This window comes from Mytilus edulis, chromosome 1 (assembly GCF_963676685.1).
Source record: "Mytilus edulis chromosome 1, xbMytEdul2.2, whole genome shotgun sequence".
In the NCBI taxonomy this organism is placed as follows: Eukaryota; Metazoa; Mollusca; class Bivalvia; order Mytilida; family Mytilidae; genus Mytilus; species Mytilus edulis.
Genome location: NC_092344.1, coordinates 93,186,640 through 93,214,376, shown reverse-complemented (window position 1 = coordinate 93,214,376; position 27,737 = coordinate 93,186,640). Strand labels below are relative to the sequence as shown.

The following is a 27,737-nucleotide window of genomic DNA, read 5'->3' as shown; positions in this document are numbered from 1 at the left end:
TTACATTTCAAGAGTATGAACAGTTATCAAAGGCTACAGGCTTATCACTTAGTACGCCAGACGCGCATTTCGTCTTCATAAGACTCAACAGTGACCCTCAGATCAAAACAGTTATAAAGCAAAACAAGTACAACATTGAAGAGCATTGAGGACCCAAAATTCCAAACGTTGTGCCAAATATGGCTAGGGTAGTCTATGCCTGGAATAAGAAAATTCTATGTATTAAAAAACAACATACTTTTGTAGAAGGAAATTTATAGAAATTACCATATAATATATATTCCATGTCAACACCGAAAGCGCATTTGTGTGCATCTCTGTACATGGTATACACTAAGTTGGGTATATCCTCTTATCAAAAGCGAGGTATGCAGAATTCTTAAAGTATTGGTGTAAAGTATTAACTCGGATACTATTTGTTTTACGCACTCCAATGTGTTCTACCGAATTAGACTTATCATCGGGGAAGTACTTATAAGAGCAACACGATGGACGCCACATTGGAAACAGTATCAATCTGTGTAACTTTCCGGAGCATCTGAGATCTCATCCACTTTTTTTTATGGTTTGTGTTAGAAAGGTCTTGTTAAAAACCTTGATAAACAAAACTTAGGATGTTAATTAAAAAAAGGTATTCCATGTTGGGTGTCAAGATGCATGGTTACACATAACTATTTAATCAAAGGTTATTTACTTAGTGTCCAAAGTGTCAAAATAATGGGTTTGTACTACGCAAACTTGTTACCTCTAGATTTAGCGTTGAACGCAAACACAAATAAGGTAATACATATAATAAATATCTGATTAGAGATGAATACCATTATATACAAGTATGTGACAAATATTTTTAAAATAAAACAAAATAATATATAAAAATAGAAAGACTATAAAACATGTTGTTATAAATTTATACAATTATTTTCTGGTCATATGATCAAAAAGCTTAATACTCTATGTAATTACCTCTGTATAGCGTGCAAACTTCGATATCATAATATTGAGTTCGTATTTCATTTTCTATATTATTTGTTGTCCTTCCCCGCTGATGATTCAATGATACAAATGTGTTTGTAGTTGTGATCATGTGATCACTGAGGATATTATTTTTATATATTTAAATTCTATCAGATGCATTCCTCTTGAATAAAAAAAAGACTAAGACAATCACCTTAATATTATGAAAATAACGATACGATTGCCAATGAGACAAGTATCTACCAAATTTGAAATGAAGTGGATGTAAGCAATTAAAGGCAACAGTACTGCCATCAACAATAAGAAAAAAAACCCATACTGAACAGTCAGCCATAAAAGTTTCCGATAAGACAATATGAAACAATTTAAATTAAAAAAACTAACAGCCTAATTTATAACAAAACAGTTTACGAAAAACAAATATGACAGACATTAACCAACTACAACCACTACACTGCGAGCTTCTATATACCTGACTTTGGACAGACGCATAAAGTATGTGGCTATGTAAAATAAACACTTTTCACACGCAAAGTTCGTTTTGGAAAACAACATAAATAAGTTTTGAACTCGTTAGAGAACAATTAAATTGATGACAAGCACAATTATAATAATAAGTTTAACTACTAAATAGTATGTTTTAAATATGGTTCTTTCACTTAATATAATCTATAACATTCTAAATTTTTTGTTTGATGAAGGTACAGTATTTTTTTTCACAGAGAAATTTATAGAACAAATCCACAATTATTTGTGGTAAAAGGAAACCGAATCAAATCATAATAAAATATAAGTTACATATATGATAAGGAGTTTTTCTTTGGTCTTCCACGTTTTCGGTTGAATTTTGGCCATATCGCTTGACGCGTTGCAATACATTTTAGATAATGATGCTCTTCAAATCGAGGTTTTTCAATGTCAACCCAAGATATTGATATAGACCTTTCCTTTTCTTCTTTATCCATATTTTTTAAATGTTCTCCAATATCCTGCGAATCGTAACCAGATATATGACTTAAAATCCTCTCTCTCATGCAATCCTGTGATTGGCCAACGTAAATTACACAGTCGTTCTCTTTTATTGCAAATATGCCTTTAGTTTCAGGTTCCGGTAAATCGCTTTTTGATTTGGATTGGTTCAATAGAATCTCACATTTATATTCCTTGCAACTTCTTTTATTCTGAAAAATAATTTCTTAAAAATAAAGCTTTATGACATAGAAATGAAATAAACTCGAATGGATTTACTTATTAGTTAATATCCGATAAAAACGCTTACGTCATAATATCAATATTGCACCGAGTGTCAAACTTCAATAAATTATTGCCAAAAAAATAACCCCGCAAATCTCACAAACAATTTCTATTTTTCTAATTATACAAGAAATAATCACAGTATATATCAAGAACTGGAGTTTTTAGTCAAAAAAGTAAAATATACTTCAACAAAAAATCACCTGTTAAAAATGAGTAATTCTAATATGTCAAATGCATCCTTTATTTTCAAACAAATTCATAAGAAGGGTTAAGTTTTCAGGACTAAGTAAATCATAACTTAAAAATATTCTTACAACGATACGGAAAGACAAAAAGACAATTCCTGACGGAATAGGCAAGTTGACCTTAAATATTATATTTAATTTGCACATATACAAAACCTTGTATCCTAGAAGTGACAATACGGGGGGTGGTCTTACTTATGTATACAAAATGATTCATTTATAATTTATTGTTGGGAAAAAAGTAATAAAAAAGATATCAAGGCTCGTATTGCATTTGTCCTTGTTGAAAAGCAAGACATGCCATTTTCATCTGTTGTAATCGAATTAACCTGTAAAATCCAAAGTTTGTTCTAGGTTAAATTAACTATTGTTCATTGTGTGACTGTCTTAACTACAAAGGCAAAATGTTTCGACTCGATAGTGTCTAATATCCAGTACTACTTACAGACAAAAAAGTCCGTTTAACGAGGAAACAAAATTAAGGTAAGGGTATCTTAAGATTTTTTCAACATTTCACTTATTTCAACTTTAATGTAGAACGGTCGTAGGACATTTAAATCTCACGATCGTCCATAGTAACATGTGTATCTATATAATACATTTTCTACAATTTCATAAAAATAACAATTAAATAAACAGAAATCCTACAATGTATAATGTATTTGTCTGTTCGTCGCCGTACTGGATGTTAGATACTATCAAGTCCAAAAAATTTACCGGGAAAGTTAAGACACATTGTTGTCTATAGGTCACTACTTTTTGGCAACCACTTGCATCCGTATATCAAGAATGTGTTATGAATATACACCAGCTTAATTTCGTGCTTTAAAACGAGCAACCCAATTGCTTATGGAATCTACCTGATTGGTGACTTCTTTGTCTTTAAAACGAGCAACCTATAATTGTTTTTGTTTCAAGTAATCTATCTGTACTGATCGGTGACCTCTTTGTTTTCACCATACACTGATGATCTATCATATGGTTGTAAGGTTTTTGTATGATCGGCTTGGAATTAAAACAAACAGAGTTTGTAAAATAGGTTGGCGATTAATCACATGTAGTCGTAACCTTGATATGGGGAAATATGTATGGGTATACAATTTGATTTTAACAAGTGTATTAAAACACTGTAATTACTTTGATACATGTACATTTTGAATTTGACAAGTGCATTTAAACACTGTAATTACCAATACAATATAATGAAAATACCTGTCCAGACAAATTTACTTATCCTGTGCTGATTATTTGATACATTACCAGAAGGTTAGAATTTACAAGAAAATGTGCGTACGTGACGTACTTATAAAGTGAATGAACAGTAAATGGACTTGGTTCGTAAAAACAATTTCAGATGAAATAACATATACAAATAAGAAGTAACTATTCTTTAATGATAAAGAATTAAATAGCAGTTAAAAGTTATTAGTTAACGTATGGCTCTCGACAATGAGTAAAACTTTTTTAAGTCACTTTTTTTTTTGCTGACTCGGAACTATTTTAATGAGTTTTGAAATACACGGAAGCCACCTAAATTTAGTCGATGAAAAAGTATGAACTGCAACAAAAGAAAGAACTCTGATTACTAACTATAAGTACAACGTCCGCTGGGAAATATTTGTTGCAAACTAAGTCAGTGTTAATTTATTTGATAGAGTTTTTATATCCATGTTGGAAGATGTATTATATTTGGCAAACAGTTATGAGAAAAATAATAGACCCCTAGTGATAAACTCCGATTAACAGACTTCTGCAAATTGACAGGGAAACTTGTCAACTTGTTAAATGCACAACTGTTAGAATTATGTATTACCATCAATGAAACTTGTAATGAGAATGTCCATTCTTTCAAATTAATTATAATTGACATTGATGAAAATTGAAGATAACTGGGAAGATCATTGTGATCGTATATGGAATATTATATAATCTTAACTATCACTTTTGTATAAAATTAAATAATACATTTGTCTATACACACAATACAAATATTTTATAATGCATATATTCTACCATATATAGAATATTGGAGTTCAGTTTGGAGAAATTTATTACAAAAAGATTCAGATAGAATCATAAAACTTCAAAAATGAATAGCAAAATTTATACTTCAATGAGAAAATAATCAGTTCCATCTAATTTTACTTTGAAATGGATATCTTTTACAAGAAGATTAAAATACCAACAATCAATTCTAAAGCATAAAGCTGAAAATAGACTAACATCGGATTACTTAGAAATGCTAAATATTAATGATCTTACAATCCGTCTCTAATAATGATCGATTTGTTCCAAGATGAAATACAAAATTTTATAAAAATCATTTCATTATTCGGCAACCAAGGTATGGAATAATTTTCCATTTACAATACAAATTTGTTGTAATGTAGAATTATTCAAGAAACATTGTTATAATTATTTTCTTGCAAGTCGAATAATTTGTTTTCTTTTTTTTTAATGGTTAGAATGTGAAACCTTAACCAAAACTTTATCAATTTTTGCCTTTTGTATGTTTGAATGATTGAATTGTGTATACAGACTAGTAATATAATATACATTTTGTATTTTAATGTATAAATGTTAAATGTGTACATTTATTTAGTATGGGGACCTCAATGACAATAATAAAATTGAGAATTAAAATAGAAAAAGGGGACAATCACTCGAACAAAGACCAGAGACTAGTTCTAGTTTAGTTACATTTATTTGTCTTGATAATCTTCCTTTGATAACAAAATTCAACATACAAAATTTAAAACGCACAACTCACTTGAACTTTATAAGATTAATACGTAGTTACAACGGAAAGTAATTGACGCGTTATTTGTCATTCAAAATGTTTCATCAATTCTTTTTTTTTAAATTGATATCACAAATGTACAGGTTAAATTAATAAAACAGATGTATAAACTGGGTTGATTAGCCACGTGCCAGTGAGCATACCGAGTCTTACTAGGGACAGTCTGCCATTGACAGCGATATGCGTGCTGATCTGAAAAAAATTGATGACTTTATTTTTTTCTGCATAGGTCAGTCTCTCAGTATCGATAATTGGTAGATTAACTTTACTAAAGAATAAATGTTTAAATTGTGAACACTTTCTAGAAGGGAGTACGTGATCTTGACCTCACTTTATATGCTTCGTAGATCAATGTTATAGGTTTAATGCATATCCTCTTTAAAATGTATGATCCAGGATTTACCTATCTGGTAAATTCTGCTGATATTTAAAACGGTATGAAATATATAACTAGAAACTATAGAGCATTGGAATTTTCCGGGTTAGTGACTATTTTTTTTCCTTATTATAAACCGTGTTAAATTGTCTATTGAATTGTTGTAAAAATATTGCATGATTGACCTTGAATATACAACAAACTGAATTTGTAAAATAGGTTGGCGATAAATCACATGTAGTCGGAACCTTGGTATATGGAAATATGTATGGGTATACAATTTAGTTTTGACAAGTAAATTAAAACACTGTAATTGTCAATACAATGCGGGGGAAACACCTGTTAAAACAACATTGTATGTCCCGTGAATATTTTTTGATACATTACAAGAAGGTTACAATTTACAAGAAAATATGACATTCGTAAGGTCAATAAACAGTTACTGGTCTATGTCACAGATTTTTCATACGACCTTGGCTCGTTTAACTTCAACTGAACATAGTTCAACAGTTCAAAGTTCAACAGTTCAACAAGCCAAAGATGTAGGAACATTTTCTTTTGTGACACAAAGCTCATTAACTGTAAATTGACCTTTACTATTGTTTCAAAAACACTTTTTAAAAACTTGCCTCCAAACTTAAAATACGTGCATCACCTCAATAATTAAAATGAAAGATACTAGAAAGGAGGAGAGAAAGTTGTATATAAGCTAAGGGTTAAAAAAAAACATAATAAAAGGTAAAATTTTAAAAGGATTCTCAATATGTTCACACATTGCGTGTCTGTCCTTACTCTGATACAATAACGACATCTTTTGCATTGCAATATTTTACAAAGACGAAAAGTGCGTCTGTTGTTCCAGTTTTCAAGCCTGGAATGTTTGATTTATGTTTAAAACACAAGGACTTGGTAACTCTTTTTTTCATCATTGTATTTAATTTCTTTTTTCTCTATTTATTCAAAAGCGTAAGGAGCAAGATGCACATGTTTGTTTTCCAGGTTCGTATACTGAGAAAATATAAGAAAAACAAACAAAGCCGATCGAAGAATGTATTCACTAACCGTGTTTCTGTGTTATAAAACTAATAAGATGCATCTGGATTTTACATGAATTTTACCAACTAATGAACTAGTGTTTCACTGATTTTTTTTTTTTTTTTAGAAAAATCCAAAAAAATGTTTATTATATCAAAAACAAAAGCTATATATTTTACACAAATAATATTAGTGAGAATGCAAATTACTTTACCATCTTTACTAGCAAATTCCATGTATGAGTGTGATATATTTAAAGGCTGGGAATCCCTAACGGTTATAGCTTTTGGAAATTACCTTTTTGTTATGAGAAATTTGGTATGCTTGATTTGTTTGATTTATAATAACTTGGGAGGCAACAGTCGTTAACAGATGTCTAAAACTCATAACTATAAACAAAGAATAAAAAACCGAGGGAAAACCATGTACTCCAAAATGGAGCGAGAATGGAAGCGTAGATTTAACTGGTGTGCATTATCTGCAGTCTATAGTTTAAAATAGTAAAATAAATTTTGTTAAAAGTTAAAGTTAGACTTAAGGCTTTATCTTAAAGATTCAACATATAACTAAATTATGATATAACAGGCTAGACATTTTCTCTTGTGCACTAATGATATTGGGGAAATACTTATTGTTACATCATTGACAGTATCGGACCTTTCTTGTTTAAAATTATATAACGACTTTTGCATAATATAACGTAGGACGTCTAGTTGATGTCAAAGTTTCATTTCTTTGCAATACTTAATTTCTTGGAATCATTTATAACACATTTTTTACTGAATTTTCCTAGAAAGGATACAATTACTTGTATTTATATCCTGGTATCTTTATTTAATTTTGTAATTGCCAACACATATAAATGTTCATTTCATTTGATTTCATTGAAGTTTCCTTTGCTGATCACTTGCTCGACTTAATTCGTCTTTCACAATCTAAAACATTATTTCCGCTATTAAACATTAAAAAGAGGTATCTGTATCTGTATGAATCTGTGCATAAATTTGGACCTTTTGGATTATAGCTCTTCATCTTTTATATAAGTTTTGGATTTCAAATATTTTGGCCACGAGCATCACTGAAGAGACATGTATTGTCGAAATGCGCATCTGGTGCAAGAGAATTGATACCGTTAATTTTATTACCTTTGCATTACATACAAACTTTATCTTTTAAAATGAACGGTTGATTTATTAAATGTAATTATCAATTCTAAGTTAAAATAAAAATCATTTAATATCAAAATTGGGCTTTCCATTTTGACTGATTTATAAAGTTAGTTATATGACTTTAAATGTTTTTTTGTAAGCATTACTGTATATATATTAATTATCAAAATGTAGATCTAGTGTAATAAAATTCGTACCTTTAATGTTAATTTACATGTCGTATGCAATATAACGGATGACACAAATGAAACATGAACTTCTTAGGCTGCATATCACCGAAATTCATGCCCTTATTTTGTTGAGGTTAGTTTTTGTTTTCTGTGTAATTTTTGTGTGCTTTTATTTATCTTTTCCTATTTTTTGCTTCCTTGGTATAGTCTTATTAATCTTAACGATGCACGACGATGAGGATGATGACAAGTGATGGCATTGCAGCTTATAATGACTCAACTGTGCTATGTATGCTTAACATAAAAGTTACAGCTAAATGATTACACCACACAGTCGTAACATATAATAATCAATAATTTTATGACTTTTGGAAAACGAAAGTTTAGTTTCACTTTCTATTGGGTTTTTTATATATTATCATTGCATGCAGTAGATTATAACTTTATGATAAAACTACTTCTAAAATATACTTATATATTTAAAATGATTAAGCAATATAAAAGAAATACCTCCATTTTCAGCTTATTACCATTAACAGCCTTTTCTTTTAAATATTTCGTCAGATCTATTTTAAGTTTGTAATGAAAATTTTAAATATAATTATATTGAAAGATAAGAACTATTTTTGATTTAGATAAATTAGCTCGATACCTTTAACACATAAGCTTATAATTTGAATTGAATATAACCTATTAATCTAGATTATAAAAATATTGAGATCTTGGTATAATTGCCAATTGAACAATCCAACAGAGTCAAATAAACATGGTCGTATGTTCTCTGCAATTTGAATATTTACTTACAAATTTCAATATCAAAACTAATTCCTATTCATTTTGCTCTTTGGTCCGGACGATTTGCCTCAATCTCAGTGCTGACATCTGTAGCATTTATTAAAATGATAAACATGCATTTTGATTTCTTTAAAATATGAATAAAACGCAAAATAACTGAATTGTCGTTATTTATTATAATATATTGGCAAAATCCCGTTAAATTAATGAGTATTTTCATCAATGTTCATAGCTGTCCGACAGTCGATTATAATAGACAAATCTAGGCATCGAACAAAAACGCAGGTAATCGAACGAAACCAATAAAGTGCTAGACCGGATGCGTCGCACCAGGTTAAGCGTCTCCTATGCATAAATTAACCTCAATGTATGAAATAAATAGGTCTTTTACATTTAAAACAAGGATGTCCTTGTCAATTGTTTGAATTTTTATTGTTTCAAATCCCTTTTAAATTTAGTAATATCTATTTTTATATACTAAGTATTAAACAAAGTTGGTCTTTTGTATTCATTCTTAATAAACCACTTTGATCACACGCCTTTAAATTAAATTTGGATATCGCCAATTGAAAACACCCCAACCTTAACATAGAAGAACAAATAACAAAGCTATGTATATCCTGTTGTAATTATTCTGTGAATTTCTTATAAATTTTTGTTGTTCATCAGAGCACATTGTTATTCTCCATTGAAACATTAATTTTTATTATACCTTACATATATTACAAACAATTCTATTGGGTAACACATTATCACATGGAATAATTCAGTTGATTTTCATTTAATTGAAAGGAAGGACCAAAAACCATTACAATTACCACCAGCGGTGAATAACCCTATTATAACCCTATTATTCACCGGCGAATAACATTTTTAAGTGTCTAGTTTGCGCTCAAGTTATCTCCCATGAAAATGACGTCACATACGTAAATAAACAGTGGAAGAGACGAGGAAATAAGGCAATGGACATGAATAGAGTGCCAGCAGTCGATGATGTCTCTTATAAACGGTCTTTTTCAGGGCCATCAATATTTTACAAAAAGATTCTACATTTGTTGTACATTCGAGAAATTCTAGAACACAAATGTATTTTCAAACGTCAGCTTGTGTTTGTTATGTAAAGAATATGTTCAAAAGGCTCTTCCACTGTTAGTTAGGTAAAATAAAACAATTGTGGTGCCCCTTAGAGTTGACGAATATCTGAAATTGCCAACCCACAAAAGTTATTTCACCTTGGGCTACGCCCTCAATGAAATAACCTTCTCGTATTGACAATTTTGGATATTCACCTTTTCAACGGGCCATAATTGTAATTTATAACCCTATCACAGCTTCATAGTGTATTCAAAGATTCTTAAATCATAAACCGTATTTTTTAAAATGATGTAAATTGTTTTACATTGTCATACCGGGTCCTTTTATAGCTGACTATGCGGTATGGGCTTTGCTCATTGTTGAAGGCCGTACGGTGACCTATATTTGTTAATGACTGTGTCATGTTGGTCTCTTGTGGACAGTTGTCTCATTGGCAATCATACCACATCTTCTTTTTTATATAAAGTTAAAAAATGATTTATGATGGCACATAACCGGAATTTGGTAATTATTAAAAAATAAAACTTAAACAAAATCCCCAATAAGTAGCATTATATGTTAAGATATTTTCCGTCTTTCAGATACTTATTAATTCACTTTGACTCCAAATTTCTGTCTTTGTAAAAATTAACAAAATCAATTTGCAATATTTTTAATCAAATGTCTACAAAAGTAATGACTTTAATTATTTTTCACCTATTATAGACAATTCTTAAAACACAAACTTCCAAAGACAATGACGGATAATGGTCATGACATTGAACAGATACGTAAGCATGTAAAGAGGTTGACGGATATACTGAATCTAATCGTTCTGTTTTTCATCTCGATCAGTTGAATAATCAACGTATCAAAAAAAAAATGTCGAAAAGAAGTTAGCCTTAAAAACATAGGTAGAAGTCAAATGAGTAATATATTACTAAATAATAGCAAACATTTAAAGATAACCTCGCAGTGCGTATCTGTTGATATATTATATACGCCCATTTACACTTAGAGATACTCCCTTGATTATGTTAACTGTTTGATTACTATATAGGCATATACTTAATAATTTAAGTGAGATGGACTATATAAACTATATTTTCGATGATTTTCATATTTACATGCCGATGAACAAGTGTTTGTTAATTATTTCGACGAGAGTTTGCTATAGTCATAGTTAATATTTATTACATTTCCAGCCGAAATTGTATTATTAAATTTACTATAAAACACATGATATACAGTACAGATACACCCAGATTACCACAATTTGAACAATGAAATAAAGAATGCAAACGATTGTTTTATGCAGGACCAAAACGTATTATGTACTGATATCGAGATGCTTGTTTTAAAAATACTGCCGATCAACCAAAACATATTGAAAGCACTTTATACACGTTTCATAAAATATCTCCTCAGTGTTGAGTTATAATCAGATGTATATGTGAAAAGTCAGTATGATTAAAAAAAGCAAGATAATCAGAAGGAAAAACGACAATACATTCTGCGTACCATTCAGTAGCACATGAGAGGTGTTTGTTGGGATTCTTATCGGTTTGTTTCTAGCTTTTTATACTGTGTTGTTTAGACAGTATTGTCGTCGTTTTTCGATTATTTTGTTTTAAATGTAATTTCATTTACGACTTTGAGTTTGAATGTCTATGGTATGTTTCAATTGTTTCGATTGAATAAGACAATACATTATATGTTACCATTCCTATTAAAATGATAGAATGTTTCCTTAGCTTCTATTGACCATTTCCCCAGTGGTTTAGTTCTTTTCCAGGCGTTACAAAAAGAAAATAGAGAATAACAATTGTAGAAACCCTAAGGTATTATCTAGAGATAAGTCTATGAACTGGCTCGTTTTGGGTAAATCTCTTAACAAAATCCGAATATGGAAATGATGAATTTGATATAGTCTTAACCTATTTAAAAGAGGGGCGAAAGATACCAGAGGGAGAGGCACACTAATAGATCGAAAATAAACTGACAACGCCGTGTCTAAAAATGAATAAGACAAACATACAGATATTAGTACACAAGGCACAACATAGAAAACTAAAAACTAAGCACCAACAACGCCACCAAAAATTTGGGGGGATCTCAGGTGCTCCAGAAGGGAGTGATAGTGAATGGTCGTAGTAATGAGTTTGGGGTCCAATGACGAGTGATTTAACAAAGCAAGAGACGCTGGCCCTGTCAAGGAAACCGGTCTCGCTCAAATGAAGTTGATCCAATTATTTTAGTTTGATTGTATCTTGATTTACGAGTTTGAATATTGAAGTCAGATTGAGAATCGAAACAGGGAATGTGTCAAAGACCACAACTGGACCAAAGAGCAGCTGGTTTACTATTGTTGCCCTTCCATTTGTATTTATTAATTTTAGTAACACATACTTTTTAGTATTTCTAATTTTCACATTTTAATTGTGTTGTTTTAGAAAATGTCATACAAATATGGTTGAAAAAACGTCAAATAAACAATTGACGCTTCCGTTTGTGGTATCAAAAATATAAAAGATCCACCCTCAAGTAAAAAAAACGATATATGTATTGCTAAGCAACAATCAGTCCTAATCCAATGTATAATGCTTGATACATTAGTATCATTTCAATAGTTTAATAGTTTCTTCATCTTCATGTTGATACTGTGATATCTTCACCTCCGGTATATAGGAGTGGTATGTATATAATTTCCTTCTCAGTAATATAATCATGCTAACTACATTGAACACAAGTGATAAAGTAATCACCACAGAGACAACAATGGTGCCAACTAATGAGGACACAGATACCTTTGATTCAGTTGTAAGTCCTGTGAAATATTAAATTTTATTAAGAAAATCAATTGCAAATTAAACATTACAAATGTGAGGTAGGACCTGCATACCCTTCCAGCGCTCTTGAGATAACCCCCAGTTTTGTGGGTTATTTTGTGTGTAATGTTGTTTGTGTTTTTGCCGTTTTATTGTTGTTTTTTTTGTTTGTTCCATGGCGTTTTAAGTTTGTTATCGACTTGTGAGAATGGAATGGAATATCCCGTTTTTTACTGTATGTTGTATATCGTCATTTGTAATATCGTTTGCAATATAAAATTATGTCAGTTCATGTCCATCTTTTTATTTATGTCTTATTTTCTTATACATGTGTTGACTAGCCCAAACAAAATCTCCAATATCCCTTATATGACTTCAATGAATATAAATATAAGCCTTGACCGTCGAACTTAAGATTGATAAATGATGCTCATGACTTGATCGTATCTTCAATATATGCAAATCATACAAATTACAATGTTTTGAATTTCTCTAACTGTTGCCATCTCACTATAAGCTATTGCTTATTGTATATATGTATTGACATAACACGACTCCATCAAACGGAATACTGTTTATAAATTTCACACACAAATTCTTACGAAATAGATTTGTATACCCTTTTCTTTCGCATCGACTAATAGGTTTTCTACCACACTTTTTAACACTGTTTGGGGCTTGATGGTTTGATTGTTGTTCGAGTTTCCACAGAAGTGCAGGTCATCAGCTGGTTTGGGCATGTCAGATCGAGCACCTTCCTGCAAAATCAGAGCCATCCCGTCTACGTTGTGTAGCTCAATGTGACAATGCATATACCAATAACCTAGAAGGGAGGTTTAACATTTCAAATTTAGTTTCTTTCAGCCAAAGAAGAAACATAATTTTATGTACACTTAATGAAAAAAATACACATGTTTCTTTTTGACTGGTCAATAAAAGTAATTACACTAAAATTTCAAAGCCTTTGGAAACCAACTGTTCCTATTGTAAATGTTAAAACACATAGATACCGTCAAACAAACCATTGCAAAAGTGCCTTATTTTCACTTTTTTTTATTCATCAGAAACATATTTGAAGTCCTTCTTAACTTAAAAAAAATATCTCAATATATGAATACCTGGATTATCTGCAAGAATGCGGACTACAGCGTAGGCTCCCCATGGTAAAACTAATGTATCTTTGATAGCAGGATTTTTGGTGTTCATACCTGGAACATTCCCATTAGACCACGATGGATCCGCCCATCGAGCTCGGTCACAATGCTGAGATTCACAAACTATATCCTGGTTCATTTCCGTCATGTTACCAGTTATGGGATTATATGTCGGAAATCCGATTTTCATAACATGGAATCGATGTCCATGAATATGAATTGGATGTGGTCTTCCAAAACCTTTAGTTTCTGAAAACGAAGGATATTGTGTATTATATATGTATTTTCGTTTGGATGCATGATTACACTTTATAACTTGATGTAAAACAGTATATATTTTTATGTTACTTATACGCCTCTTGAACACTTGATTTTTTTTTAATGTAACCTTACTGTATTTGTAAATAAAAGTTATGAAACAATGCTATTGGTAAACGGATATATCGGATATAAGGTCCTAAATAGGCACCTGGGTTTCGAATGCAGCGTCCCGAAACATGACAAATTCAGAGTTTTAAACGAGAATTTCAAATATCAGCAATCTAAACCAATTTCCCCATATTGAGGACTATTCAAATAAGAGACAAATAATAGTTTGTGCTGAAGAGACCTCATCCTCGTCTTTTTCTTTCGATCAGTTGATAAAACAAGGACAAAATAACATGCAATAAGATTGGTCTAGAAAAGGTGTTCAACTCTCGAAAACCATTATTTTATAAAGCCAAAAAAATAGTACAAGAAAAATAAATAAAAGTATGCAATATCATAACATTGAATGCTCGCAGATACCTTAATTAAACCAAAATTTGACATTTCTTCCTGCGAATTGTTATCTTGTGACATAACACATAAACAATGCTGGCTCACTACGTAGGTCTAGTACAGATATGGATTCATATTCATAACACATATTTTCTCTTTCTTATATGCATGTTATATTTGCCACCGGACGAAATAAAACTTCCCAATCCAAAGTTGACATACTGCAGCAGCCGATATTGATGTTTCCATTAGGTCTGTTTTTTTGTTGATCATTAATTTTTTACATCTATATTTAAACTTAATATGATACAAATAAACTATCTACAAAATGTAACTAACACACAAACATACCAACATTTACTAAAACAAATTGTATTACATTCCCTAATTTCAACTTCAATATGTGATTACATTGAGATGCAAATGTTGTGATTTCTTTTGGACAAGCTGTCTCTGGTACAAATTCAGCCTCGTGCAACTGAAAAATGAACAAACTATCATTTAAAAAATAGTACTTTCTTTTCTTATTTCTTGTATCATTGTCTTAAGCCTAATCTTTTAACTTCCTCATTCAGCGCACCCTTGCATTCGTGTTTTATAACATCTAGGACTTTCCTCTACTACAATGTGTTGTCTGGTTGGTTTTTTTTTAACCTTTTAAGTTTTGATTACCAGCTTTGTTTTTGGGATATACCATGGTAATCCATGTCTGTGTCTTGTATCGTATCTACTTGAATATTTCCCCTTTGATGTATCGTATCTACTTGAATATTTTCCCTTTGATGTATCGTATCTACTTGAATATTTCCCCTTTGATGTATCGTATCTACTTGAATATTTCCCCTTTGATGTATCGTATCTACTTGAATATTTCCCCTTTGATGTATCGTATCTACGTGAATATTTCCCCTTTGATGTATCGTATCTACTTGAATATTTTCCCTTTGATGTATCGAGTGTTTGTTATCCTAATTACGCATGTCATATTTGAAGTTGTCCCCATTAAGACAAATACAATCAGAACCAAAGAGTAAACAAAGACTCATAAAACCAAAAGACATTTACATCAACAGTTACAAATAATAAATAAGAGACAACACGAACTTCACTAAAATCCAGGAGTTAAATCAGGTGTTCCGGAAGTGTAAGCATATCCTGCACCGTATACGGCACCTGTCGTATTATTTCTTTGTTCAGTTCAGTAATGATGGAAAATTATTATGACTGAGAAAGAATATCAGATATGATTTCTGACACACTTTTGTCATAGTGGCCAATCAGCTCGTGATGGCGACCGTAAATGAGAAACCAAACAATGTACAATGTTTGATTCTACGCTACTTACCATTGGTGGAGAAGTTGGTAAAATCATCCGAAAGTTGTTGATCGTAGATACTACCAGGCTCGGGTTGTCCTCTGGTACTTAAAGATAAAGAATAATTTCAAGTAGAATTTATTAAAAGAAACAAGGAAGGAAATTATATTCATAATTGGAATTTCAATGTTCATACTTTCAGCAATATTGCCACACACAACAAGTATTCGGCATACATAAGATTTAGGAAATCCAGGATAATCAAAGGTCTGTTCTATGTTCCTTTGGAATTTCAACCAAAGATTAAGAACTGGATCTTCCATCACTGTATTGGATACCTAAACTTCATAAGTGTCCTTACAAACAGAGATATATTGCTGGGTCTTCCAAGTGCTCCACGAAATCTCTTTCTAAATTATTAACATCTATTTTATCAGCAATCAAAGACGGGCTTTACGTTATTGTGAAACTGCCTAATCTAGAGGTGGTGTGAATCAGATGGGGATACTAAAAAATTCCAAAGATCTTTTAGAGTACATACAATCTAACTCTCTTTCATCTTGTAATAGTATTAAAGCATTTGACTTTTCTACGCTATACACAAGTATTCCAAATTCCAAACTAAAAGACAAATTAAAAGAGTTGTTATTGCTTTGTTTCATAAAAAAGAATGGCCAACGTAGATACAAGTATCCTTTCTTAGGGAGGGATAAATCCTACTTTGTAAAGGATCACTCTGATTCAAACAAAAAATTCTCTGACACTGACATTATCAAGATGCTTTATTTCTTGATTGACAACATATTTATTACGTTCGGAGGACGTGTTTTTAAACAGACTCTCGGCATTCCAATGGGAACAAATTGTGCCCCTCTTCTTGCCGACTTGTTTCTTTATTATTATGAGGCTGACTTCATACAGGAACTTCTTAGGAAGAAAGATAAGAAGTTAGCAATATCCTTTAACTCCACTTTCCGCTATATAGATGATGTTCTTTCACTAAATAATTCAAAATTTGGTGACTATGTTGAACGCATCTATCCCATCAACTAGAAATAAAAGATACTACAGATACAGTTAAGTCGTCCTCATATCTTGACTTGCATCTAGAAATTGACAATGAGGGTCGGTTGAAAACAAAACTTTACGACAAAAGAGATGATTTCAGCTTTCCAATTGTGAACTTTCCATTTCTAAATAGCAACATTCCAAAAGTACCTGCATACGGGGTATATATCTGCCAATTGATACGATATTCCCGTGCTTGCATTTCCTATCATGATTTTCTTGATAGAGGGTTGCTGCTCACAAGGACGCTATTAAATCAAGAGTTCCAAATGGTGAAGCTAAAATCATCCCTTCGTAAATTTTACGGACGCCATCACGAGTTGGTTGACCGTTATGGAATAACCGTTTCACAAATGATATCGGATATGTTCCTTACGTCATAACTACAGTCCCATTCCCTTTCATGAATGTGACCTACCTAATTAGACTATTTACCGGATTTGTTATCACAAATGGAGCAGGATCTGCTTACTCTTCCGGAGCACCTGAGATCACCCCAAGTTTTTGGTGGGGTTCGTGTTGTTTATTCTTTAGTTTTCTATGTTGTGTCATGCGTACTATTGTTTGTCTGTTTGTCATTTTCATTTTTAGCCATGGCGTTGTCAGTTTATTTTCGATTTATGAGTTTGACTGTCCCTTTGGTATCTTTCGTCCCTCTTTTGCCATACATTAGGAACATTGGAACCCGCCATAGATTTGAGTCCTACATATATATTTAATTTTAAGTAATGCACATGTTATACAAGTATGTGACCAATGCGATCATCGTCTATCTACTTCATAAAACGATATAGACAATTATGTCAACAGTGAACATCAGTAATTATATAAGATTATGGTTAAACATTTTTATATTCATTTTGTAAATCCCTGTACTTACACGAGTAATGAAAACTAAGAAAGAATTCCTGCAGATCGTTTGTACTAGACATGGTTGGTACTGGATTGGTTTCTATCTCATGTTCTTTTGACTTTAGTTTGGAAACAGGAATACAAGATGTATAATCATCGGCAGGAAAGGTTCTGGGATGAAGTTATTGAAAACATACTTTTATTACTATATTATCAGAAAAATGAATACGAATTTGCTTTAAAACGTTCTATACTCATAACACCAGGATTTGTAGTAGTGTGCATCAATTTAAATCAAAATTGTAAGTACAAAGGTAATGAACATTAAAGGTAACCAAACTACTAGGTCCGTTGTAATCTATGACAAATATATTACATAACAGTCAACAATCATGATGGCTTTTGTATATTGTTATGAAGAGATGGCTTCACTATTTAGAATTCAGTATTTAATTGAAAGTGTTTGCTTATGTGGAAGCTACGGATACACAAACTCATCATGAATAAGTTATTGTCTTTTTTCAATTTTCACATTACGAAAAAATGTGTGTTCAGGATGATCATAAATGAAATTAATTTGTAGTAGCACGTAAACAATGTATGACGTAACACCGAATGTGACTTATCATCTACGAAGCATGAGTTCACACTGGGTTTCAGTTTTCTGTTATGTTTTTGAACGATATTTGTTTTTCGTCTTTTGTTGGCTGTCATGTTTAAACCTACATTTTTGTTGCTGCAGTTTATTGAATGTTCACAGATGAGGAAAGTCGTCAAAAATTTGGAATATTTTATTCTTTTCTAGATTTTAATGAATGTGATACTGTTGCATAAGCATTTATCAGACATCTCTTTGTTATCCATTGAAGTCTAATGTTTTAAGAGCATAAAACCCTTATGATGTATGAATACTGTTGAAGTAGGTATATATACATATTTATGAGTGTGTTCTACATTCAACACAAGATGTAGTGTTGTTAAAGAAAGATAGAAATACCCGAATATACAGTTAACAACTCGGCATGGATTTCTGTTTGTACAAACTTTCCCAGAGCTAACAGGCTCTTCTTTTGGTGCGCCATCGTATCTTAATATTCCATATCCTACTATCATTGGTATAGGATTCTGGAGTAAAGGTAAAATGGTTAGAAAGGTCATATTTGTTTTGAAATTATTTTTTAAACTGATGACTATATATCACTTTATAACTCTCTGATGTCTTTTCGGGCTTTGGTTTTATTTTTTGTCCAATTTTTAGGGTGATTTGGATTTTAGAAATAATTTGGTTTCGAGCATTACTTAAGAGACATGTATTGTCGAAATCCACATACAGTACAGACAATTATGAGAAAAATAATATTACATTTTAAATATTATCAAGTTCTGACGACAAATTAATCAGTTGACTCATTGATAAAAGAGAGATATATATCGAATCAGTTAACAGCTACACATATTTTGAAATCCGAATTGGCAGTTATATGCAAGGCAGATACATTGATTATATCTTTTTGAATACCCCTGCAATATCCTGACTCGCCAAATCTTCAATTCTTATCCAGTAGTTCCCAACTGGTGCATTGCTTAGGACTTCGACATCATATCTTTCACCAGAATGTATTATTACATAGTCTGTCTCCTCAGGTTCTATTTCACCTCCATCAATAGCAAGGACGTTCAACTTGTGCTGCATCATAAAACATAAAAGTTTCCTTAAGCAATTGTTTATCACTATTTTTCTGAAACATAAATCAAACATTTCAAGGGCAATGGCCGTTACAGCAAGGTCATCTGACATATATCATATCCTGCATCCAGGAGAATTGCATCATTTTTATTTAAATCCACTTAATCGATTTAAAAGATATGACTTACTGGAGGCTTTGCACATGACAAAAAGCACAAAGCTTGATCAATTTTAGAAATTAATATGTGAAATTAATAGAAATTCGATGTATTCATTATCAGACATAGATCATGATAAATAAACTCATCATAGAATAGTTAATAAGCAAACAAGTTTAAAAAAAAAAAAACAACCTTGCATTAATTTTCAACGATTTAAAAAAATAATTTGAAATCAACACATAGACATTTAACGTAGCCAAAAATATAAAATAGGTCTTAAAACTGTAATGATGGGGTCCCCATCATGGGGACATCGCATGGAACTAAAATGGTGCTCCTGTACTCACATTATCAATAGAGATACGGTAAGTACTTATTGACTGTATACCAATCATTCTAAACAGGTATTTATGTCTACTGGTAACAACAAAGGTCTCCAAAGGTAAATAGTTAGCATTATAATTTGTGGAAGGTTCGTGGAATCGTCCTGAAAAAAGAAAGCGATTTAAAGATTGCCAACTTTCATTGATTATCCTTAGTTCAGATAAAACAAATAAAATGGTTGTACGAACAGTTGCAATGGTCTTATCTTTGGACAATACAATTTTTGTTCTGATTTGAAACAATATGAATTAACAATAAATAATCAAGATCAGTATTTGTAATCAACTTTTAAAACTTTTTATTGTTTATTGTGATTTGTTGTAAAAAATGACCTTGAACAGATGTAGATAAAATTGAGAATGGAAATGGGGAATATGTCAGATAGACAACAACACGACCAAAGGGACAGAAAACAGCCGTAGGCCACCAATGGGTATTCAATACAGCGAGAAATCCCGCAACTGGAGGTGGTTTCAGTATTTCATCAATTTATTTTCAAAACATTATTCTAACGGGCAATTAAGCCCACATGTGTCGATATTTTTATAGTTAAACTTTATTGTTTGATATTTCTCATAAGAAGATAAAATTCATTATTTTTCAAACGTTTGTGGTTATTAAAATCTCTAAGAAATGAGATTTTGTTTAACTCCTGTCATGTTCGAGTACCACGACAGGGGATACACATGGAGCAGGGTCTGTTTACCTTTCCGGAGCACCCGAGACTGTCCTCGATTTATTATGAGGCTCTTGTTTCTCAGTTTTTAGTGGTTTTTTTTTTTGTTTTTTTTTTTTTTGTTTTTTTTTTTTTTTTAGTATACTGTATTTTGATCTTTTTTTTTTACTAATGAGTTTACATTTCCCATTGGCATTTTTCGACTATCTTTTAGACTACATAAAAGAGAAAAATTAATACAAAAGTTTTGCCATGCTCTTCTTCAAAGATACATTGTTTGTTTTTTCTTAATAAATTTCCAAAATGTACCTTTTGCATTAATCAACGGGGTCTGTATTCCTTTCTGTCCAATAATTGAGCCGTCATATGTCTTCTTTATACCAGTACACGATTCACCATTGGATGTCTTGATGTACCTGTTACAGAAAACATAAAATTATTTTGCTTTTATCATCATATTTTGCTGCTTGTGTTTTTTTTTATTTTTGTATATGTGTATGGTTTTTTCAAGTTGCATAATATGCATTTACTATTGTTTTGATAATAATGTCTTTCATTTCAGTTTTAAAGTAAAAAATCTTTTGATTTTTCGGTATTCTGCAACACTACTTATTACATAGAAACAACATTCATCAAACACATTAAACTACTTTCGACTCACTTGTTTAAATGCCAGTTAGCCAACTTGACTTCATGTGTAAAACCTCTTTGAAACCAGTCTTGTACAAGGAAAACGAACTCTTCCTCATTCGCTCTGACAGTGTCAGTCTGAAATGTTACCACATTACATTTACTCGTATACTTTAATATGATAAATAATAAGCTTGCATATTTTAGATATATTTCAATTTTCACGGAAGAACAGCAAAGTTAGATGTAAATATAGAAAATAGATATAAAAGATTCTCTAATGATATTATTAATAGTTACATAGTCTGTATTACAAGCTATGTTACTAATAATATCCTAGCTCTCTTAAATAAATAATAAAAGTGCAATTTTGCATCTTGATTTCCCTAATCATTTTATGTTAATGTTTAAACGTTATGCTGAAATAGCATAAAAGCAAACATTTGTACTAAAATTGTACGTTATCTGAAAAAAGAAAACTGACAGAAAATAGTCAACTTTGATCATTAAAGCTAGTACCGCGCACTCAATTCAGTATAACTGAACATACATGTATGACATTTAATGAGATTATTACTTACTGGTAACTGCGGTCTTTTTAAAATGATCAAGGCACCGGCTATTCCATCTGATCTCTGTGCCCCAAGATGTGAATGATACCAGAATGTTCCATAAGGAAGAGCTTTAAATCTAAGTATAAAATAAGCACAGTTTTTTTCCTTGTAAAGATATTTTTGAAGCAATAGTTATATTCATCCAAACTTGACACGATTTAGACCTTTTATTACTAGTGCATCGTGTTTAACTTTGATTTTGATGATTTGTTGCCATCTTATTGGTTTTCTCCACACCTATTTTTTTCAATTCTAATAAAACATGAGCAATGTGTATGAGCATATTTCTTTCTTCATACAAAATGTAAAATAAGCAAGACTTTGATTTACTTAAATGCCATTTTCTACGTTATTTGGTCTCAGGGGGAGAGTTGTCTCATTTGAAATCAATCATAACCACATCTTTTCCTTTTTTAAATTTATACGTGCAAGAGCCAATATACATTTATTTTATTAATAGCAATGTGTTTGAACATAATATATCATACATATGTATTACCTGTAAGTAAAAGTTTCTCCTGGATTGATAGGGCACTGTGTAACTCTAGCCACACCGTCCATAAAAGGTGTGCCTTTCTGGAACAGTCCATGCCAATGAATAGACACTCCTTCCATCATTAACTTATTGTGAACATGCACCACAATCTAAATACGAATAACATAAAGCTTTAAAATCTTATTATGGAGACAATTATGTTGAATGACAAAATAATATAGAAATTTACCGCCTTGTGTCCCCATTAATTTCTCTTTTTAAAAACATACCATCCATATTATGGTTTTGAATAATTTATGAATATTTAAATATTTCAGAATCTGCTCTTATGTGGTACCGGACGTGTTACTCATGTAAGTATACTACGGCGATATGTCTATTTCAGTGAACTCACAGAAAAGGGTACGGGATTGTGGTTACATCATTTGAAACATATGCGTGGTCATCTGTGAAAAAGAAATTCTATCACGTTGGTAACTTCTGTATACTTGGAAACTTCGTATGATGATAAAGTTGTCTCTAATGTTTAATTATATTTGAGGAGACTAATAAATAGGTCGATAGATAAATTATATATCTTCATTGCATAAATTGCATCTTCGTTCCTACATAAGAATATTGTACAACACCCATATCAATAGGAATCTTTAAGATAGAGTTTCTTAATTATGATGTTCAGAATTATGATGTTCAGATTCTTGCGTTATCCGGAATGATAAGAAAATAATTTTTTAGAGCAAACTTGACGCAAACATTCCTGGGGAAGACAATTTTAAAAACATAATGCTGTCATTTTTAAATACACTGACCTTGAAGAATCAGTTTGATTTGAAAACACATATCTTAAAGCTTTGTAATCAATGCATTACTGATAAATTGTTGCAGGCCGAACTCTGCCTCGTAGATGTTTAATTACATCCTCGTTCTATGGTGTCTGATGCATAGTTTTCTTGTTGGTAATTATATCACATCACCCTTAATATATTGTTTTTCAATGTATGCCCACTTCACTGTAGTTATTTGTAACTGCATAATGTTTATTCCGGAAGTGATTGATTGAATGATTGTTGGTTGCTGAACTTCCAGTTGCAAATATTTCATGCATAATCAGGACGCTTTTAAATTAAAAAAAAACTGTTTTTTGTATTGGTTATTTATTATTAAGTAAAAATTCTCATTTAATTGGAGAAAAGGAATTATTTAACGATAACATTACCTGTTGACCTTCATATACGACAACTGAAGGTCCTGGAACTTGATCGTTGATTGCAAACATAAACTTTTGGTGTCCATCACCGGAAACGAAATAGTCATCATCAGTAACTGATAACAAGACAGAAATATCGTTAAAACGTTATTATTACATTAGATGTATGTTTTATCATAATACTTTATTCTGATTGGCTAACTGCACATCACGTGTTATTCCTTAAGCAATTGCATTACTCAATAAGACTTATCATTCATGATAACACGTGGTCCCACAACAAAGTGCACAGGTGAATTAAATAAAAAAAAAAAAAAATATAAAATTCGAGTTTTTCATGATCAAAGCTAAAAAATGTAATTATAAGTATTGCATGCTTCTTTTTGTAACTTCATAGGGCTGTAAAAGCGTTGACCGTGCGCACATTTTTAGAAACAAAATGTACTTCGTTCAACGCTTTTACACCCCAATGAAGCTACAAAAAGAAGCATTCAATTCTTAAATAAAGTGTATTAAAGCAGAATTGTTCCGATTTGACCTGTCATCATAGTCCCTTTATTGGAAAGGGGCATGCCAAATTTCCGTTATTATTGTTTAACTCATAGGGTCAAATTATAAAAATTGTCAAACCGTCAATAATATTAAGAATGGAAATGGGGAATGTGTCAAAGAGACAACAACCCGACTAGAGAGCAAATAACAGCCGAAGGCCACAAATGGGACTTCAACGCAGCGAGAAAATCACGCACCCGGGTGTGGATCTCAGCTGGCTTCTAAATAAAACTGTACTAGTTCACAGGGAAAATGAATATTCACGAGTTTCCTTCAGCAATTTCAAATATTTGTCCTTAAAATCTTTATGTTATTCAGCACAACATGTTGCTGCTGGAGGCATTTTTATACAAAATTGAAATGAATGTGTTTGTAAAAATTTTATATGAAAGTTATCTCAAATCAAAATAGATTAACTCATATCCGAATACATCATTGTCAACTTCCAACAGAATTTTGCTTTGGGTTAAGATTGCCCTTCTTACGCATTTTTAATAAATACGCAAAATTTGAGGTAGGGTCATTTTGTCGGGATTTTTTTTTTCACAGAAGGGCCAATTTCAAAAAGTGACGACAGAATAAAATTTACTATAAAAACAAAAGATAAAAATGCTTTTTGGTCATTATCTCGATTTACATAGATTATGATATGTGTGATCAATAGTTAATTTAACCCTCAAAAAGGATGAAAGTCAAATATGCCGAATTTCGGGTGTTTTAGGTGGGAAAAACAGGGAATCTCCCAAGAAGGACATTTCAAACCAAAAAAAAAGTTATGTTTTTTATGACTGTTGTAATTCATACTACTTTTTCCCTCAAAAATGAAATTGAGTTTAGTGTGTCCTTATTACATAAAAAACAACTTTAAAAAAAAATAATTGTAAAATCGCAAATTTGTACCTATATAGCTCCTTAATAAGAATTATGGGAATAAGCATTGCCCTGGCTCCATCAGTAGAGCACAGAACTACTAATGAATGATGATTTTGAAGGAAGGGTTCAAATCTCGCTCAGAATAATTGCATTTTTTGTGTTGTTATATTAAATTTTAATGTTTCTTATAATATTTTTTCGGATGTTTGCTCAATTCATAGTGTCATTCTGGTTCATTTAGACTATATAGTTTACTAGTATATCATTTTACATGTATTAAAGAAAAGAATAATTTATCGCTTATTGTGTGCATTCTTATGACTGTCCATACTCTTGACTTACTTTCTATTCATGTGTTTACTTTATTAAATATATTCAAGGAACAACTGCCGTCAAACTGATGTAGGTGCCTGTACATAACTAATAACACGAGAATTGATTCTATAGCAATGAAGCCCAAATGTTGAGGGTGTAATAATCACATAACTTAAAATAGGGCCATTGTATACAAGTTTCAAAACAACTCAAACAATTTTTCGAAACCTTTTTTGAACATGGTATTATATGTAACAAATGCAGTCAACAGCAATTTTGTCGCCAATTCATAAACTGTGTAGATACTAGTACTGAAATGTTTACCACCGTCCTTACATCGGTACCTAAGTCATCAGAAAATAAAACAACACAACAGAACAAATCAATTACACTACAACTCGTGATTGTAGGTTAAACATCAAGAAGCAGTTGCATCTGTATCACAACGAAGAACCGATTTTTTAAAATGCCGGAAAAGACAGTCAATATAATATGTGTTAGTAACACAGGGTGATCTATGACAACTGATGTAAGATGGTCTCCGGTTAAAATATATACATGTATTATCTGATCTTATAGACGATAAAACCTTAAAAGCCCAGGACAAATACAGATATACATATATTCAAAATGAGAAAAACACGATTTGAATTTGTTCGGTATTATTTGGCTCCTTGACAAGTTACGTGGAATAGTACCTTGCATAAAGAATGTTAATAATAAAATAAAATCAATATTAAAAAATCAATAGTCTTGGCCTTGTCTTTGTAGGAATACCTGTTCAAGGTATGAAAATAGATGATGTGACGTATTTTCATGTACTATAATTAGCATCTATCGGGCTATTTAAAACATGATTTACCTATCTTATCGAATGAAAAAAAAAAAAATCCCGACAAATTGGCCCTACCTCAAATTTACGATCTGTGAACATTGCGGTTTTCAACAATGTTGTGACGTTCATAGTGTTGTTATATACTTATAAACAAGCCATATTACGATTTAAAACTCGAAGTAATTTAAAAACACTGCTGTAATTTTAAGTTATGACCCCTTTGTGTTTAAGGTATTCATTTGTATTGTTTGAAATGAGTTGCCAAAATAAAGATACATGTACATATTATTTTTAAATTGTTCATAATATACCTTCTCTTATATTTTCCAGTGATCCACAGTTAGTCCGAACATAAAGTGTGCCATTGACATTTTCTACTGGCGATCTTGAGCCTTTTCCGTTTGGTGGGATAACTGTCATTGTTTGGAAATAAGCAACTGTCCAATGAAACTCACAGATTTCTTCATCAGGCTGACAACTTGGTTTGATGACATTATCGAAACAACAGATTTTGACAAATGTTATACAGATGACTTTCAATCTTATTAAATGATAACCATCCATTTTTCCAAGACCTTCGAATGGTAATAAAAACATGCATTCAGAGGTTTTGTTTATGTTATTGTTCAGATCCTTAACACGATACCTAATAAATGTCTGGTTTTTTTTTCAAATGCGTATCAAGACGAGATTATGTTAAGGTTTGGAAGAACTTCATAAAATGTGTTTCACAAAAGTTAGAATAACAAAAAATACCGTACTCTGAGGAAATTCAAAACGGAAAGACCTAACAAAATGACAAAACCAAAAGCTCAAACACAACAAACGAATGGATAACAACTGTCACATTCCTGACTTGGTACAGGCATTTTAGTAAGTACAAAACAGTGGATTAAACCTGGTTTTATAGCTAGCTAAACCTCACATTTGTATGACAGTCTTATAAAATTCCATTATAATGACAACGATGTTTTGATAAAAAGCAGGTGTAACTTACGATTTGTTATAAAATTAGTAAAAATGTAAGCACTTATAGTACAGAAAAATCTGTTTTATATGGCTTTCAACATCTTATTTAAACGTCTCTTTTTGCTACTCTAGTTTTTGAAAATATATTCTCTAATATTGAAATATGAATAGTTCCTGAATAGCTTTTGCCCCGGCATGAAGCATATGAAACAAATTAAAGGAGAAACCAACGACCCAGTTCATGCTAGAAACGATAAACAAAACAAAAAACTAATATGACAGAAACTAACGATAACAATTGAATAACAGACACTTAACTTGGTTCAGACACTTAAATAATGTGGCAGGTTTTAAATAATTTGAATGCTCAACCTTACCCCGAAACTGCTACACAGGTTTTACAGCAAAACAAATGATATAAAAATCTGTTGAAAAGAAACAGGCTCACAATAAACACACACAA

At 31.3% G+C, this 27,737-nt stretch overlaps 1 protein-coding gene and 1 long non-coding RNA gene across 2 annotated transcripts; both read right to left on the bottom strand.

Annotated features, from left to right (window-relative positions):
- Positions 1-1,742: 1,742 nt before the first annotated feature.
- LOC139495174 (uncharacterized) lies at positions 1,743-8,620 on the bottom strand. The gene is made up of 2 exons (XR_011657277.1): positions 8,538-8,620; positions 1,743-2,156 (listed from the first exon to the last, which is right to left on the bottom strand). It is a non-coding gene; the product is annotated as an uncharacterized lncRNA (long non-coding RNA).
- Positions 8,621-12,314: 3,694 nt separating this feature from the next.
- LOC139495161 (uncharacterized) lies at positions 12,315-26,875 on the bottom strand. Its single transcript, XM_071283350.1, has 15 exons — positions 26,617-26,875; positions 23,740-23,846; positions 22,527-22,672; positions 21,995-22,103; positions 21,445-21,551; positions 21,093-21,199; positions 20,071-20,210; positions 19,395-19,562; positions 18,873-19,000; positions 17,904-18,046; positions 15,986-16,062; positions 14,992-15,118; positions 13,843-14,127; positions 13,344-13,547; positions 12,315-12,723 (listed from the first exon to the last, which is right to left on the bottom strand). Exons 1-15 carry the CDS (start codon positions 26,867-26,869, stop codon positions 12,515-12,517), a joined length of 2,310 nt encoding a protein of 769 aa, XP_071139451.1. The 5' UTR covers positions 26,870-26,875; the 3' UTR covers positions 12,315-12,514.
- Positions 26,876-27,737: the final 862 nt, after the last annotated feature.

What these genes read in the sequence shown, in the direction of transcription:
- LOC139495161 (XM_071283350.1), bottom strand. Translation starts at nt 26,869, where the DNA reads ATGGATGGTTATCATTTAATAAGATTGAAAGTCATCTGTATAACATTT. An exon ending in TACCAACTTCTCCACCAATG is followed by an intron (nt 15,119 to 15,985) that starts GTAAGTAGCGTA and finishes TTCATTTTTCAG; the next exon opens with TTGCACGAGGCTGAATTTGT. An exon ending in CATTCTTGCAGATAATCCAG is followed by an intron (nt 13,548 to 13,842) that starts GTATTCATATAT and finishes CCTCCCTTCTAG; the next exon opens with GTTATTGGTATATGCATTGT.